This window comes from Drechmeria coniospora, chromosome 01, assembly GCF_001625195.1.
Source record: "Drechmeria coniospora strain ARSEF 6962 chromosome 01, whole genome shotgun sequence".
Classification (NCBI taxonomy): domain Eukaryota; kingdom Fungi; phylum Ascomycota; class Sordariomycetes; order Hypocreales; family Ophiocordycipitaceae; genus Drechmeria; species Drechmeria coniospora.
In genome coordinates, this window is record NC_054389.1 from 928,930 (window position 1) to 943,344 (window position 14,415).

A 14,415-nucleotide genomic window follows, 5' to 3' on the forward strand; every position below is an offset into this window, starting at 1 on the left:
CTAGTCTCATTTTTACTCCTGAGAGTAACTATCTTCTTGATCTTACGAAATTGAATTCGTTAGTACCGCAGCCAGAGCGGATCCCCTATTATCTGCCGCATTATTGAACTTTAAATAAGGTTTAAACGATATATAGTATTTGTTTCAAGATCGATTGTAGGATGTTATGGTATCGGGCTTAGCCTGATAAAGGAGAATGGAGAGAACTAAGGGACCCACTCGGGAGTACGCACACAACTAGAAGCCCTAGTTGCCAAGTAGTTTTCCCTCCTTCAAGTCTTTTACTAAATATCATTGTGAGTCCTAGAGCAGTCGCCTAGTGACTCCGTAACATAGGAGAATACAAGTCCGGTTGCTGCACCTCGACGAGAGGGCACCGGGGTACGTAATAACTTCACCTCACCTCCGACTTCTTGCCACTACACTCGTCCGTCGTCTACTTTTACTAAATATCATTGTGAGTCCTAGAGCAGTCGCCTAGTGACTCCGTAACATAGGAGAATAATATATTCTTCTGGAATGGTTCTGTTACTTGTGTTTATTAGTCGGCGGGTTAGGGGGGTACTAGAAATGACTGCTATTATTGCTACAACCTCTTTGAAGATGTAGCACGTGGTCTGATTATAAGTTTGATTTTTAAGTTTCGATAGTACTGATGGAATAACTCTAAAAGCTTGTAGATGACGATAGTTTTTGGAGGATTCTTCATATTTACATATAGAGGCTGTGTTTTATTCGAAACAGACTTGTCAACCGACTCGTATGATTTAGACTTATGGTAGTCCACTGTGGCTGGCATTGTATCCACTACACTACTTTTAGTACATTCCTATGCAGTGTAACTAGTATGAACTCATCCGTAATCAACTTTATATTAGTCGATAGTTTGACAAATCATCCTGCTTCTATATCTTAACCCGTTTTGTAGTAATTCGCATATGTCGCGTCGTGTATGATTAACCAAATCCGATGGTAAAGTTTTTGGTGATTAGCGCCTGCAGGAAAACGACTATTGGAATTTGACTTTACAAATAGCAGTACTAGTACAATGCAGATGGATTATAGAAGCAATCCCTGAGTGTACTAATAGCCATTCCCAAAATCATGTTGGCCCTTGCTGTCTCTCTTAACAGTTACAGAGCCATTCTCGTGATGAAATGTCTGTAAAAAAGAGTATGGTTTTTCGTATGTATCAAAGACTGGGGATGGCAGCGGCTGTGGAATGATCGTTTTGTAGCAATCTGGCTCAAATACTGGATTATATTGAGCAGGGTCAGTTACGACGGTATTTACCTAAGCCGGCACTTAAAGCAATTTACATTCTTTGTTGGCTTTAAAGCTATATGTCACGCCGCTGCACAGGGACCCGCTACGCTAAGACGGAAATCCCTCAAGATTGGTGCAAAGTTGTCATGAGGTTACGTTATACATACATATTGAATTATAATATTGATATGATACGTCAAAAAGTATATTATCAGCAAAAATCACCCGCCACTACCCCCCCAAGTAGCAAATATCAACGTATGATAACATTACTCTAGATCAATAGTGTAGTCCTAGAGAGAGAATGAAGAAGCAAACAAGCAGATCCCAGTGCGATATGAAATGTGTACATTTCATCAATTGACCCATATAGCAGCCCCATTTTTTTCAAACGGTCCGTACATTATATAATTCCAGGCTATCCCCGTAAACAATGTCGTACAAGTGAAAAGCCCAACAGACTTACCAAGCCGAAACTATCAAATACAAACTACCATTCAAACGAAAGAAGTTCCTATGCGGTACAAATAAAACTTTTGAAGTACAAAACTATAACCCGCATATAAATAAATTTCGATGAATATACATTAATTACATCTTATTAATAAATCAAGTAAAGTTCATTTTCTTCAGTGTACCGAGCTGTCTTCCATTCTATAGAATTTTCCACGCAGGACTAAACTGCATTATTCGCATCCGCACAGATCGCAATATCTGAGCATAAAGCAGACCTACTACCCATTCAGGTATCAAAACGATGACAAAAATGGCCAATTCAATGCGAAACATAGCCATATCCACATTCATTATCAGTATTATAACCATTTGCAAAGCTGATCTCCCATGCATCAATGCAACAGTCGTCGTCGAGAATCAACCCGTGGTTTTTCAATGCTCCGAAACAATTACTAAGGATACATGGATCAGGTACACTAACTAAACCCCACATGAATGGCTTGGCAAGGTAGCCGATTAACATGGAATTTATAGGGAATATACGTCATATGAACATAATAAAATAATTTATAATAACGGCACAGGTCCCACTGGATCACAAGCAAATGGTGAATGCTTGATAACATCTGTCATAAACACGGAAATCACAACGTTTACAGGCCCATTTACCACAATTACAAGCACCGGTACCGGACTGGAATTATCAACAATAACATTACTGCCAACGGGAACATACCTGACTGGAACCAAGATTATTGTGCAACCTAGTACTACGTTCACAGGCCCATTTACCACAATTACAAGCACTGGGACCGGATTGGAAGTATCCACAATAATACTGCCGCCAACGGGAACATACCAGACTGGAACCAAGATCATTGTCCAACCTAGTGTTACGTTCACAGGCCCATTTACCACAATTACAAGCACCGGGTCCGGGCTGGAATTATCCACAATAACACTGCCACCAACAGGAACATACCAGACTGGAACTAAGATTATTGTCCAACCAAGTACTACTTTTACCGGCCCAGTTACTACAATTACAAGCACCTGGACCGGACTAGAAGTATCCACAATAACACTACCACCCACGGGAACATACCAGACTGGAACCAAGATTATTGTGCAACCTAGTGTTACGTTCACAGGACCATTTACTACAATTACAAGCACTGGAACCGGATTGGAAGTATCTACAATAATACTGCCACCAACAGGAACATACCAGACTGGAACCAAGATTATTGTGCAACCTACTGCTACGTTTACAGGCCCATTCACCCCAATTACAAGTACTTGGAGCGGATTGGAATTATTAACAATAATATTACCACCAACAGGAACTTACCGAACTGGAACCAAGATTATTTTACAACCTAGGACTACGTTCACCGGCCCATTCACTACAATTACAAGCACTGGGACCGGATCAGAATTATCAACAATAACCCTACCGCCAACAGGAACTTACCAGACTGGAACCAAGATGATTATAGAACCTAGTACTACATTCACCGGCCCATTTACTACCATTACAAGCGCGGGGACCGGAACCCAATTATCGACAATTACACTACCGCCAACGGGAACTGACGAGACCGGAACAAAGATCGTTGTGGAACCTAGTACTATGTTTACCGGCCCATTCACTACAATTAGAAGTACTGGAACCGCATGGGAAGAATCAACTATAACATTACTGCCAACTGGAACTGACCGGACTGGAACAAAGATCGTTGTAGAACCTGGTACTACGTTTACCGGCCCATTTACTACAATAACGAGCACTGGGACCGGAACCCAATTATCGACAATAACCTTACCGCCAACAGGAACTGATAAGACTGGAACCAAAATGATTTTCGAACCTAGTACTACGTTTACCGGCCCATTTAGTACAATAACAAGTACTGGGACCGGAAGCCAATTATCAACAATAACCATACCGCCAACGGGAACTGACAAGACTGGAACTAAGATCGTTGTACAACCTAGTATTACGTTTACCGGCCCATTTAATACAATAACAATCACTGGGACTGGAACCCAATTATTAACAATAACCTTACCGCCAACGGGAACTGACAAGACTGGAACCAAGATCGTTGTAGAACCTAGCACTACGTTTACCGGCCCATTTACTACAATCAGAAGCACTGGTACCGGAACCCAATTATCGACAATAACCTTACCGCCAACGGAAACTTACCAGACTGGAACCAAGATCGTTGTAGAACCTAGCACTACGTTCACCGGCCTATTTACTACAATTACAAGTACTGGGACCGGAAACCAATTATCGACAATAACGTTACCGCCAACAGGAACTGACAAGACTGGAACCAAGATCGTTGTAGAACCTAGCACTACATTCACCGGCCCATTTGCTACAATTACAAGTACTGGAACGGGAAACCAATTATCGACAATAACCTTACCGCCAACAGGAACTGACAAGACTGGAACCAAGATCGTTGTAGAACCTAGCACTACATTTAACGGCCCATTCACTACAATTACAAGTACTGGGACCAGAAACCAATTATCGACAATAACGTTACCGCCGACAGGAACTTACCAGACTGGAACCAAGATCGTTGTAGAACCTAGCACTACGTTCACCGGCCCATTCACTACAATTACAAGTACTGGGACCGGAACCCAACTATCGACAATAACCTTACCGCCAACAGGAACTGACAAGACTGGAACCAAGATCGTTGTGGAACCTAGCACTACATTTAACGGCCCATTCACTACAATTACAAGTACTGGGACCGGAAACCAATTGTCGACAATAACCTTACCGCCAACGGGAACTGACAAGACTGGAACCAAGATCGTTGTGGAACCTAGCACTACGTTCACCGGCCCATTTACTACAATTACAAGTACTGGAACGGGAAACCAATTATCGACAATAACCATACCGCCAACAGGAACTGACAAGACTGGAACTAAGATCGTTGTGGAACCTAGCACCACGTTTACCGGCCCATTTACTACAATTACAAGTACTGGGACCGGAGGCCAATTATCTACAATAACTTTACTGCCAACGGGAACTTACCAGACTGGAACCAAGATCGTTGTGGAACCTAGCACTACGTTCACCGGCCCATTTACTACAATAACAAGCACTGGGACCGGAACCGAAATGTCGACAATAACCTTACCGCCAACGGGAACTTACCAGACTGGAACCAAGATTGTTGTAGAACCTAGCACTACGTTTACCGGCCCATTTACTACAATGACAAGCACTGGAACGGGCAACCAAGTATCGACAATAACCTTACCGCCAACGGGAACTTACCAAACAGGAACCAAGATCGTTGTAGAACCTAGCGCTACGTTTACCGGCCCATTTACTACAATGACAAGCACTGGGACCGGAACCCAATTATCGACAATTACTCTACCACCAACGGGAACTGACCAGACTGGAACCAAGATCATTGTGGTTCCTAGCAGCGTATTTACCGGTCCATTTACTACTATTACCAGTACTGGAACTGGCTTGCAGTCATCTACCGCTACTCTACCACCGTCTGGCACTGATACAATGGGGACTATTATTATTGTAGTTCCCACTAGAGTATTTACCGGTCCATTTACTACCATTACTAGCACCGGAACCGGCTTGCAGTCATCTACCTCTACTTTACTACCATCCGGGACAGGTACTATGGGGACTATTATTATTGTATTTCCCAGCAGCGTATTTACCGGTCCATTTACTACTATTACCAGTACTGGAACCGGCTTGCAGTCATCCACCGCTACTCTACTACCAACCGGAACAGGTACAATTGGAACTGTTGTTGTTATTGTTCCTAGCAATGTATTTACCGGTGCATTTACTACTATTACCAGCACCGGAACTGGCTTGCAGTCATCTACCGCTACTCTATTACCATCGGGGATAGGTACTATGGGGACTATTATTATTGTAGTTCCCAGCAACGTATTTACCGGTCCATTTACTACCATTACTAGCACCGGAACTGGCTTGCAGTCATCTACCGCTACTCTACCACCGTCTGGCACTGATACAATGGGGACTATTATTATTGTAGTTCCCAGCAGCGTATTTACCGGCCCATTTACTACTATTACTAGCACCGGAACCGGCTTGCAGTCATCTACCGCTACTCTACTACCATCCGGGACAGGTACTATGGGGACTATTATTATTGTAGTTCCCAGCAGCGTATTTACCGGTCCATTTACTACTATTACTAGCACCGGAACTGGCTTGCAGTCATCTACCGCTACTCTACCACCGTCTGGTACTGATACAATGGGGACTATTATTATTGTAGTTCCCACTAGAGTATTTACCGGTCCATTTACTACCATTACTAGCACTGGGACCGGAACCCAATTATCGACAATTACTCTACCACCAACGGGAACTGACCAGACTGGAACCAAGATCATTGTGGTTCCTAGCAGCGTATTTACCGGCCCATTTACTACTATTACCAGTACTGGAACTGGCTTGCAGTCATCTACCGCTACTCTACCACCGTCTGGCACTGATACAATGGGGACTATTATTATTGTAGTTCCCACTAGAGTATTTACCGGTCCATTTACTACCATTACCAGTACTGGAACTGGCTTGCAGTCATCTACCGCTACTCTACTACCGTCTGGTACTGATACAATGGGGACTATTATTGTTGTAGTTCCCAGCAGCGTATTTACCAGTCCATTTACTACTATTACCAGCACCGGAACTGGCTTGCAATCATCTACAGCTACGCTACTACCAACCGGAACAGGTACAATGGGGACTATTATTATTGTAGTTCCCAGCAGCGTATTTACCGGCCCATTTACTACTATTACTAGCACCGGAACCGGCTTGCAGTCATCTACTGCTACTCTACTACCATCCGGGACAGGTACTATGGGGACTATTATTATTGTAGTTCCCAGCAGCGTATTTACCGGTCCGTTTACTACTATTACCAGTACTGGAACCGGCTTGCAGTCATCTACTGCTACTTTACTTCCATCCGCAACAGGTACAATCGGAACTGTTATTGTTGTAGTTCCCAGCAGTGTATTTACGGGTCCATTTAGTACAATGACAAGCACTGGGACCGGAACCCAATTATCGACAATTACTCTACCACCAACGGGAACTGACCAGACTGGAACCAAGATCATTGTGGTTCCTAGCAGCGTATTTACCGGCCCATTTACTACTATTACCAGTACTGGAACTGGCTTGCAGTCATCTACCGCTACTCTACCACCGTCTGGCACTGATACAATGGGGACTATTATTATTGTAGTTCCCAGCAGCGTATTTACCGGTCCATTTACTACTATTACCAGCATCGGAACCGGCTTGCAGTCATCTACCGCTACTCTACTACCATCCGGGACAGGTACTATGGGGACTATTATTATTATAGTTCCCAGCAGCGTATTTACCGGTCCATTTACTACTATTACCAGCACCGGAACTGGCTTGCAATCATCTACCGCTACTTTACTACCATCTGGCACAGGTACAATAGGGACTATTATTGTTGTGGTTCCCAGCAGCGTATTTACAGGTCCGTTTACTACTATTACCAGTACTGGAACCGGCTTGCAGTCATCTACCGCTACTTTACTTCCATCCGGAACAGGTACAATCGGAACTGTTATTGTTGTAGTTCCCAGCGGTGTATTTACGGGTCCATTTAGTACAATGACAAGCACTGGGACCGGAACCCAATTATCGACAATTACTCTACCACCAACGGGAACTGACCAGACTGGAACCAAGATCATTGTGGTTCCTAGCAGCGTATTTACCGGCCCATTTACTACTATTACCAGTACTGGAACTGGCTTGCAGTCATCTACCGCTACTCTACCACCGTCTGGCACTGATACAATGGGGACTATTATTATTGTAGTTCCCAGCAGCGTATTTACCGGCCCATTTACTACTATTACCAGCACCGGAACCGGCTTGCAGTCATCTACCGCTACTCTACTACCATCCGGGACAGGTACTATGGGGACTATTATTATTATAGTTCCCAGCAGCGTATTTACCGGTCCATTTACTACTATTACCAGCACCGGAACTGGCTTGCAATCATCTACCGCTACTTTACTACCATCTGGCACAGGCACAATAGGGACTATTATTGTTGTGGTTCCTAGCAGCGTATTTTCCGGTCCGTTTACTACTATTACCAGTACTGGAACTAGCTTGCAGTCATCTACCTCTACTTTACTACCATCCGGAACAGGTACAATCGGAACTGTTATTGTTGTAGTTCCCAGCAGTGTATTTACGGGTCCATTTACTACTATTACCAGCACCGGAACTGGCTTGCAGTCATCTACCGCTACTCTACTACCATCCGGGACAGATATTATGGGGACTATTATTATTGTAGTTCCAAGCAGCGTATTTACCGGTCCATTTACTACTATTACCAGCACTGGAACCGGCTTGCAATCATCTACCGCTACTTTACTACCATCTGGCACAGGTACTATGGGGACTATTATTATTGTAGTTCCCAGCAGCGTATTTACCGGTCCATTTACTACTATTACCAGCACCGGAACTGGCTTGCAATCATCTACCGCTACTTTACTACCATCTGGCACAGGTACAATAGGGACTATTATTGTTGTGGTTCCTAGTAGCGTATTTACCGGTCCGTTTACTACTACTACCAGTACTGGAACCGGCTTGCAGTCATCTACCTCTACTTTACTACCATCCGGAACAGGTACAATCGGAACTGTTATTGTTGTAGTTCCCAGCAGTGTATTTACGGGTCCATTTACTACTATTACCAGCACCGGAACTGGCTTGCAGTCATCTACCGCTACTCTACTACCATCCGGGACAGATATTATGGGGACTATTATTATTGTAGTTCCAAGCAGCGTATTTACCGGTCCATTTACTACTATTACCAGCACTGGAACCGGCTCGCAGTCATCTACCGCTACTCTACTACCAACCGGGACAGGTACAATTGGAACTGTTGTTGTTATTGTTCCTAGCAGTGTATTTACCGGTCCTTATACTACCATCACTACTACCGGTACGCAGCTTTCGACATTTTCACAAACCCTACCCCCAAGTGGAATTGACGTAACGGGTACTATTATCATTAATGTTCCGTCCCCGTCGGTTCGTCCCCTTGATTGTAGTAATATTGTGGGACATTTAATGCAAGGTTTTGTGCCCCAGCCCTTTTATTCTGTTGGGCCCTCTGGTACACTCACAACGATCAACCCAAATATTAATAATGGCTTTATATTTACTGGTCTTCCGTATGGACTTGGTGGTGGAGGGTTCAATCCCATCGACAAATATATTTATGCAATTAATGTTACTGCAGCATATTCGAATGCTCCCTTTCCATATACAAATGCGCCAAATTTAATTCGCATTGGAGCTGGTGGATCTCTTCAGCCTCTCCCACATCTAACCATCCCGACAAATCTCGGGGCCGTCTTTGGTGGTGGTATTAGCTTAGAAGGTCAACTTTATGTCTTATTCGGCTTTCCAACTCCAGTAACCCCCAGAGGAGGCTTTAATTGGGCCCAACTTGACCTTTCGGATATTAACTCCCCTAGCTTTGGATCTATTATTGCTACTGGTCAATCGTTACATAACGCATTTCATATTAGTGACTGGACCCCTGTTCCCGGAGGCGGAAACTATATGTATTCTTTTGGCTACGGTCCTGCGGGTGTTGGGCCTTATACAGAAACGCTCTTGGTTCGGTGGAGCATAGCCTCGAAACAATGGGAAATAGTTCGTTCGTTAGGCAGCCTTACTCCTCAAAATAATCAATGGCAAGGTGGAGTCTGGGCAACAGATGATGGTTACCTTTGGGGCATAAATCATGCAGGAGAAATATGGAAGGTTAATGTACTAACTTCAGGCCCAGCTGTTTACGTCTCAGGAACGGGAATAGGAGGCAGTACCCCAAATGAACCTCCATTTTGGTTTGGTGCTAGCTGCTTTGGTAACAATAAGCCTCTTGTTCCTACTGTTAACCCCCTTGTTTGTAGTAATATTGTGGGACATTTAATGCAAGATTCTGTACCTCAGCCTTTTTATTCTGTTGGGCCCTCTGGTACACTTACAACGATTAACGCAAATATTAATAATGGCTTTATATTTACTGGTCTTCCGTATGGAGTTGGTGGTGGAGGGTTCAATCCCATCGACAAATATATTTATGCAATTAATATTACTGCAACATATTCGAATGCTCCCTTTCCATATACATATGCGCCAAATTTAATTCGCATTGGAGCCGGTGGATCTCTTCAGCCTCTCCCATATATAACTGTCCCGACAAATCTCGGGGCTATCTTTGGTGGTGGTATGAGCTTAGACGGTCAACTTTATGTCTTATTCGGCTTTCCAACTCCAGCAACCCCCGGAGGAGGCTTTAATTGGGCCCAACTTGACCTTTCGGATATTAATTCCCCTAGCTTTGGAGCTATAGTTGCTATCGGCCAATCATTACATAACGCATTTCATATTAGTGATTGGACCCCCGTCCCTGGTGGCGGAAACTATTTATACTCTTTTGGCTACGGTCCTGCGGGAGTTGGCCCATATACAGAAACGCTCTTAGTTCGATGGAGTATATCTTCAAAACAATGGGAAACAGTTCGTTCGCTAGGCAGCCTTACTCCTCAAAATAACCAATGGCAAGGTGGCGTCTGGGCAACAAATGATGGTTACCTTTGGGGTATAAATCATGCGGGAGAAATATGGAAGGTTAATGTTTTGAATTCTAGCCCAGCAATTTTGGTATCAGCAACCGGAATCGGTGGTAGCGTCCCAAATCAACCTCCATTTTGGTTTGGTGCTAGCTGCTTTTGATGGCTATATTTTGGGTATAGAGCATATGGAAGGCAACAAACTAATGGCATTGGTCTTGATTCGCCAGGTACAACGGACCATGAACTCTTCATCTTTCTCCGACTACAAAGGCAGCGATTGGGTATAAACCTGTGGCCAATGGTTCAAGTATGGTTGTTGCTGAAAGCCCATGAACAGGCTAACGTACTTCTGGCCGGCGCAAACGTTGCGCGTTTTCAGCTTGGCGTCAAATGGACGATGTGGACAACTGCGCATCAAAGAAGCAGAAGCTCGCCCACCCTGCTGTCGCCCCGCCGAGGTTCCGGGATCACCTGCCTGAGATTCCTCTCACGCGGAGTATTACAGCGGAGATTCTCTCAAATCTATACGCAACCAAGAAAAGACACGAAACGGTTATGGGGGTGGGTTATGTCCTTGCACTCAGAACTACAGCGATATTATCAGCGGCGAACGTTTCGTCAACAAGTGCTCGGGAAATTGTACCGACATTAGTTTATAAACAACTCTTGCATCTCTGCATTGCTTGTATCCCCCCTCCTCCCCCGGTATGTCTGGGACTGTTATTGTTTGGTTCCCATTGCAAAAGCAATAGGTGAAATTCCTATCAAGGTTATTGCAACAAAACATCTTTGCGGTGAAGCTCAGTTCGGCGCAGAACTGAAGTACATCCTCCTCCGGTGCAAGGCATGCCAGATTCGAATTTGGTCGCAGGGGTGTTGGGAGGCATTCAGGACGGGCGGGCAATGTCGGTGGTATCGAAATAGTGATGCAAGGGGCTGTCTTCAATGTAATACTCTCGTAAATGTTACGTAGTAGCGGTAAACATTTCGGGAACCCAGTTATCGCCTTTATCTGATATCTTGACCATGTTGGATTCGTCCGTGTCCGAAGCGAAGATTCAAAGCTCTAAACCCCACTCGTTACATATCCATGTTCCATTTGGGCTATCGACGTGGAATTCTGTGAAAGAACCTCGCTGGGGAAACAATAAAAAGGTTAAGGGGCGATCCAGGTTGACTTCTCTGGCCTCGACCAGGGTAGCGTGGCGCCGTTTACCGGCAGTGCTCGTCCAGTGAACTCCGCCAACAGGAGTGAACTGATTGCCGGGACGACATCGAACCGACGCAGATTGGGGAACGCGGGAGCCGGGGGGGGGGGTCATGTCCAGAATATTAAGTTGAGCAGGTTTATTGGAAGTTGTCCTGCCTGAGTGTCCGTCTCTTCGCTGATTCGCTCGATAACTTCGTAGACAGGCAAGGAGATGGGGCTTTTGCTCGTATCTCTAGCGGCCTGGACGTCCACGGTGCCTCCTTTTAAATTATCGCCTAGCGTCTCCAAGAAGTATTCCAGTCCCTTGCCTCATTGTCTCGGTTGGCGTGATTTCACCATTGTGGGTTTCTGTAAGATGAAGCGTTGGCCCATGAGGCTCTCTAAATTCTCTACATGATCTTTTGTAATATACCAAACGTCTGCGTCGTTGGCTACCGTCGATATCGGTCCTATTCGTGCGATCGGTATCTTGCCATCAGATGGGAAAATATGGTTAAGGAGTGCAGGCTATCATCCAACCTTGTGCTGCTGGGTCGATAATGTTTCGAGTTCCGACATTCTAGAAGCAGATCTTGAATCAGGGAACTATAGTTCGTGCGCATTCTAGCAATCTCAATTCTCTCCCGCGAGATTGTAGGCCCACCTGTCCTCGGCGTCGATGTTTCTGTTTTCTGTACTAACAGCAGGCTGCTCCCTATCAAGCGAACCCACCACTGCGTAAGAAGATCGTGTAGTGCTTTACTTAAACTCTCTCTTGCCGGTAAAGATGAATAATCGATCGTACTCAGTGCACCTATAGTGCGGTAATTCGTGGTGTCTGTGTATTCTGTCACGTTGGAGAGACGATCAGCACCCGAACTCACAATCTATCCGGTCACGATAATGGCCTTGTCTCTTATTCCGGGGGCAAAACCTTTCACCGGTATGGCCCGCTCCTTTGTGGTGGGAAAACCAATTCACATCAACAAAGATTCTTCCGCAGTATCGAAAATGCGCTCACCGCTAATGACTTCTATGGCAGATTGCTGTATAGAGTTGCCCACAAATGTAGGGCACAAGCGATATAGTACTGAGTTCCAATCTTGTGTCTATGGTAGAGGGGAGACCTCGCACGTGTTGGAGGTGTTGCTAGTAGAATTCCGTCGCTTATGATGTGGAAAGACTGTGATCTTGCGTTGACGACCCTGACGGGAACGCCGTACTGTTGCGTGCTCGGACTGTGGTCCGTCGCTTCAGCCGGTGTCAAGTGCCTCATGTATGGGGACCAAAACCTAGTGCGTGGCATGACAAGCTTGACACCGTCGTGGTGTGATGCTCCGGCACTAGCTGGCTTGCCAGCTCCCTACTGTTTGCTGTAAGCTACCGAAGCTGCTTGCTGGATGCCTGTCGAAAGGTGACGTCTTTGACTATGACCCAGTTAACAAGCGAGATTTCTATGGCCCCTCGTCAAAATGAGAGGCAAGTCGCAGGCCCACCCAGGCTAGTCTGCGGTGATATATTTAGAGTACTCATAATTATACGAACCGTTTCCTCTATTCCTACGATTTTTCGCCTAGCGCCCCACAACCCCCCGCTATAAATGTTTAGTACCTATGCAGTACAAAAAGATACATACGAGTAATTCTACGCATTACAGTAGATAGCTTCTTATGCTATGCGGAACGCATAGCATAATCCAGATTCATATCGAGCACGGCTAGTCACAGCAGCCCCGGCAGTCACAGCGGTCCCGGCAGTTACAGCGGTCCGGGCAGTCGCACAGCAGCGGCCCGGCTAGTCACAACGGTCCCGGCAGTCACAGTAGTCCTGGCAGTCACAACAGCGGCCCGGCTAGTCACAACGGCCTCGGCAGTCACAGCGGTCCCGGCAGTCACAGCAGCGGCCCGGCCAGTCACAGCGGCCCCGGCAGATACAGCAGCGGCCCGGCTAGTTACAACGGCCCGGCAGTCACAGCCGGTCCCGGCAGTTACAGCAGCGGCCCGGCTAGTAACAACGGGCCCAGCAGTTACAGTAATAGCCTAAGCTTTTCACCCACGTTGGTAGCTAGATAAGCCGCTTGATCTTGAAGGGCCACTTCTTCGTATTCGTAACCCAGCTATTGTACAGAACCTTTGAGGCCGGCCCCGTAATGCTGAAAAGGGTAATCTTCCTTTAAGATCTAACCTACAACAGCCAAATCAAAACAAAAGCAATAGGACAACTAAGCTACATGCAAGTATCCGGAGGAATTTATCGCAATTTGAGACTATTGAGTAACAAGTACAGCGAGAGAATAAGCAACAACGTTCCTTACAAGGTAAGGGTAAACAACAATCTACTCCAGTAGTTACAGCTACAGTAGCTACTGTACCTACAGTAGCCCCAGTCCTACAATTTAATAACCCACTAGCTATATATCAGAGATACATTACGGATAGAGATACTTGGTACCAAATGCAAGAGTATACAAGCAATAGGACAAACCAGAAATACCGGAAGGCTAAAAACCTAAAGCTATGTATAATTGGTGCCTAGATTGGAAGCAAATGGGAAAGCAATGTAAAATGCAAACTGGTACTAGAGATTGGGAAGAAATGATGTTGTATATTGATTGGGATAAGGCTGAAAACGACCGCCTTGATAATAAGTTGGCTGATGTAATTTTTGTACAGCCTCTTCCAATAAGGCGAGGTATTGATAGAATCTGGAGAGACATTGAGGAAGATATTGAGGAACAAGAAGAACTGTGGGTGGTGATAACCTGACCCATGGTCGGG

The 14,415-nt window shown here is 45.3% G+C and overlaps 1 protein-coding gene across 1 annotated transcript; it reads left to right on the forward strand.

Annotated features, from left to right (window-relative positions):
* Positions 1-4,978: 4,978 nt before the first annotated feature.
* On the forward strand, positions 4,979-8,853 carry DCS_00237 (uncharacterized protein; the record flags this gene model as incomplete). The annotated part of the gene is made up of 2 exons (XM_040797576.1): positions 4,979-8,729; positions 8,813-8,853. 2 exons carry the CDS (start codon positions 4,979-4,981, stop codon positions 8,851-8,853), a joined length of 3,792 nt encoding a protein of 1,263 aa, XP_040658459.1.
* Positions 8,854-14,415: the final 5,562 nt, after the last annotated feature.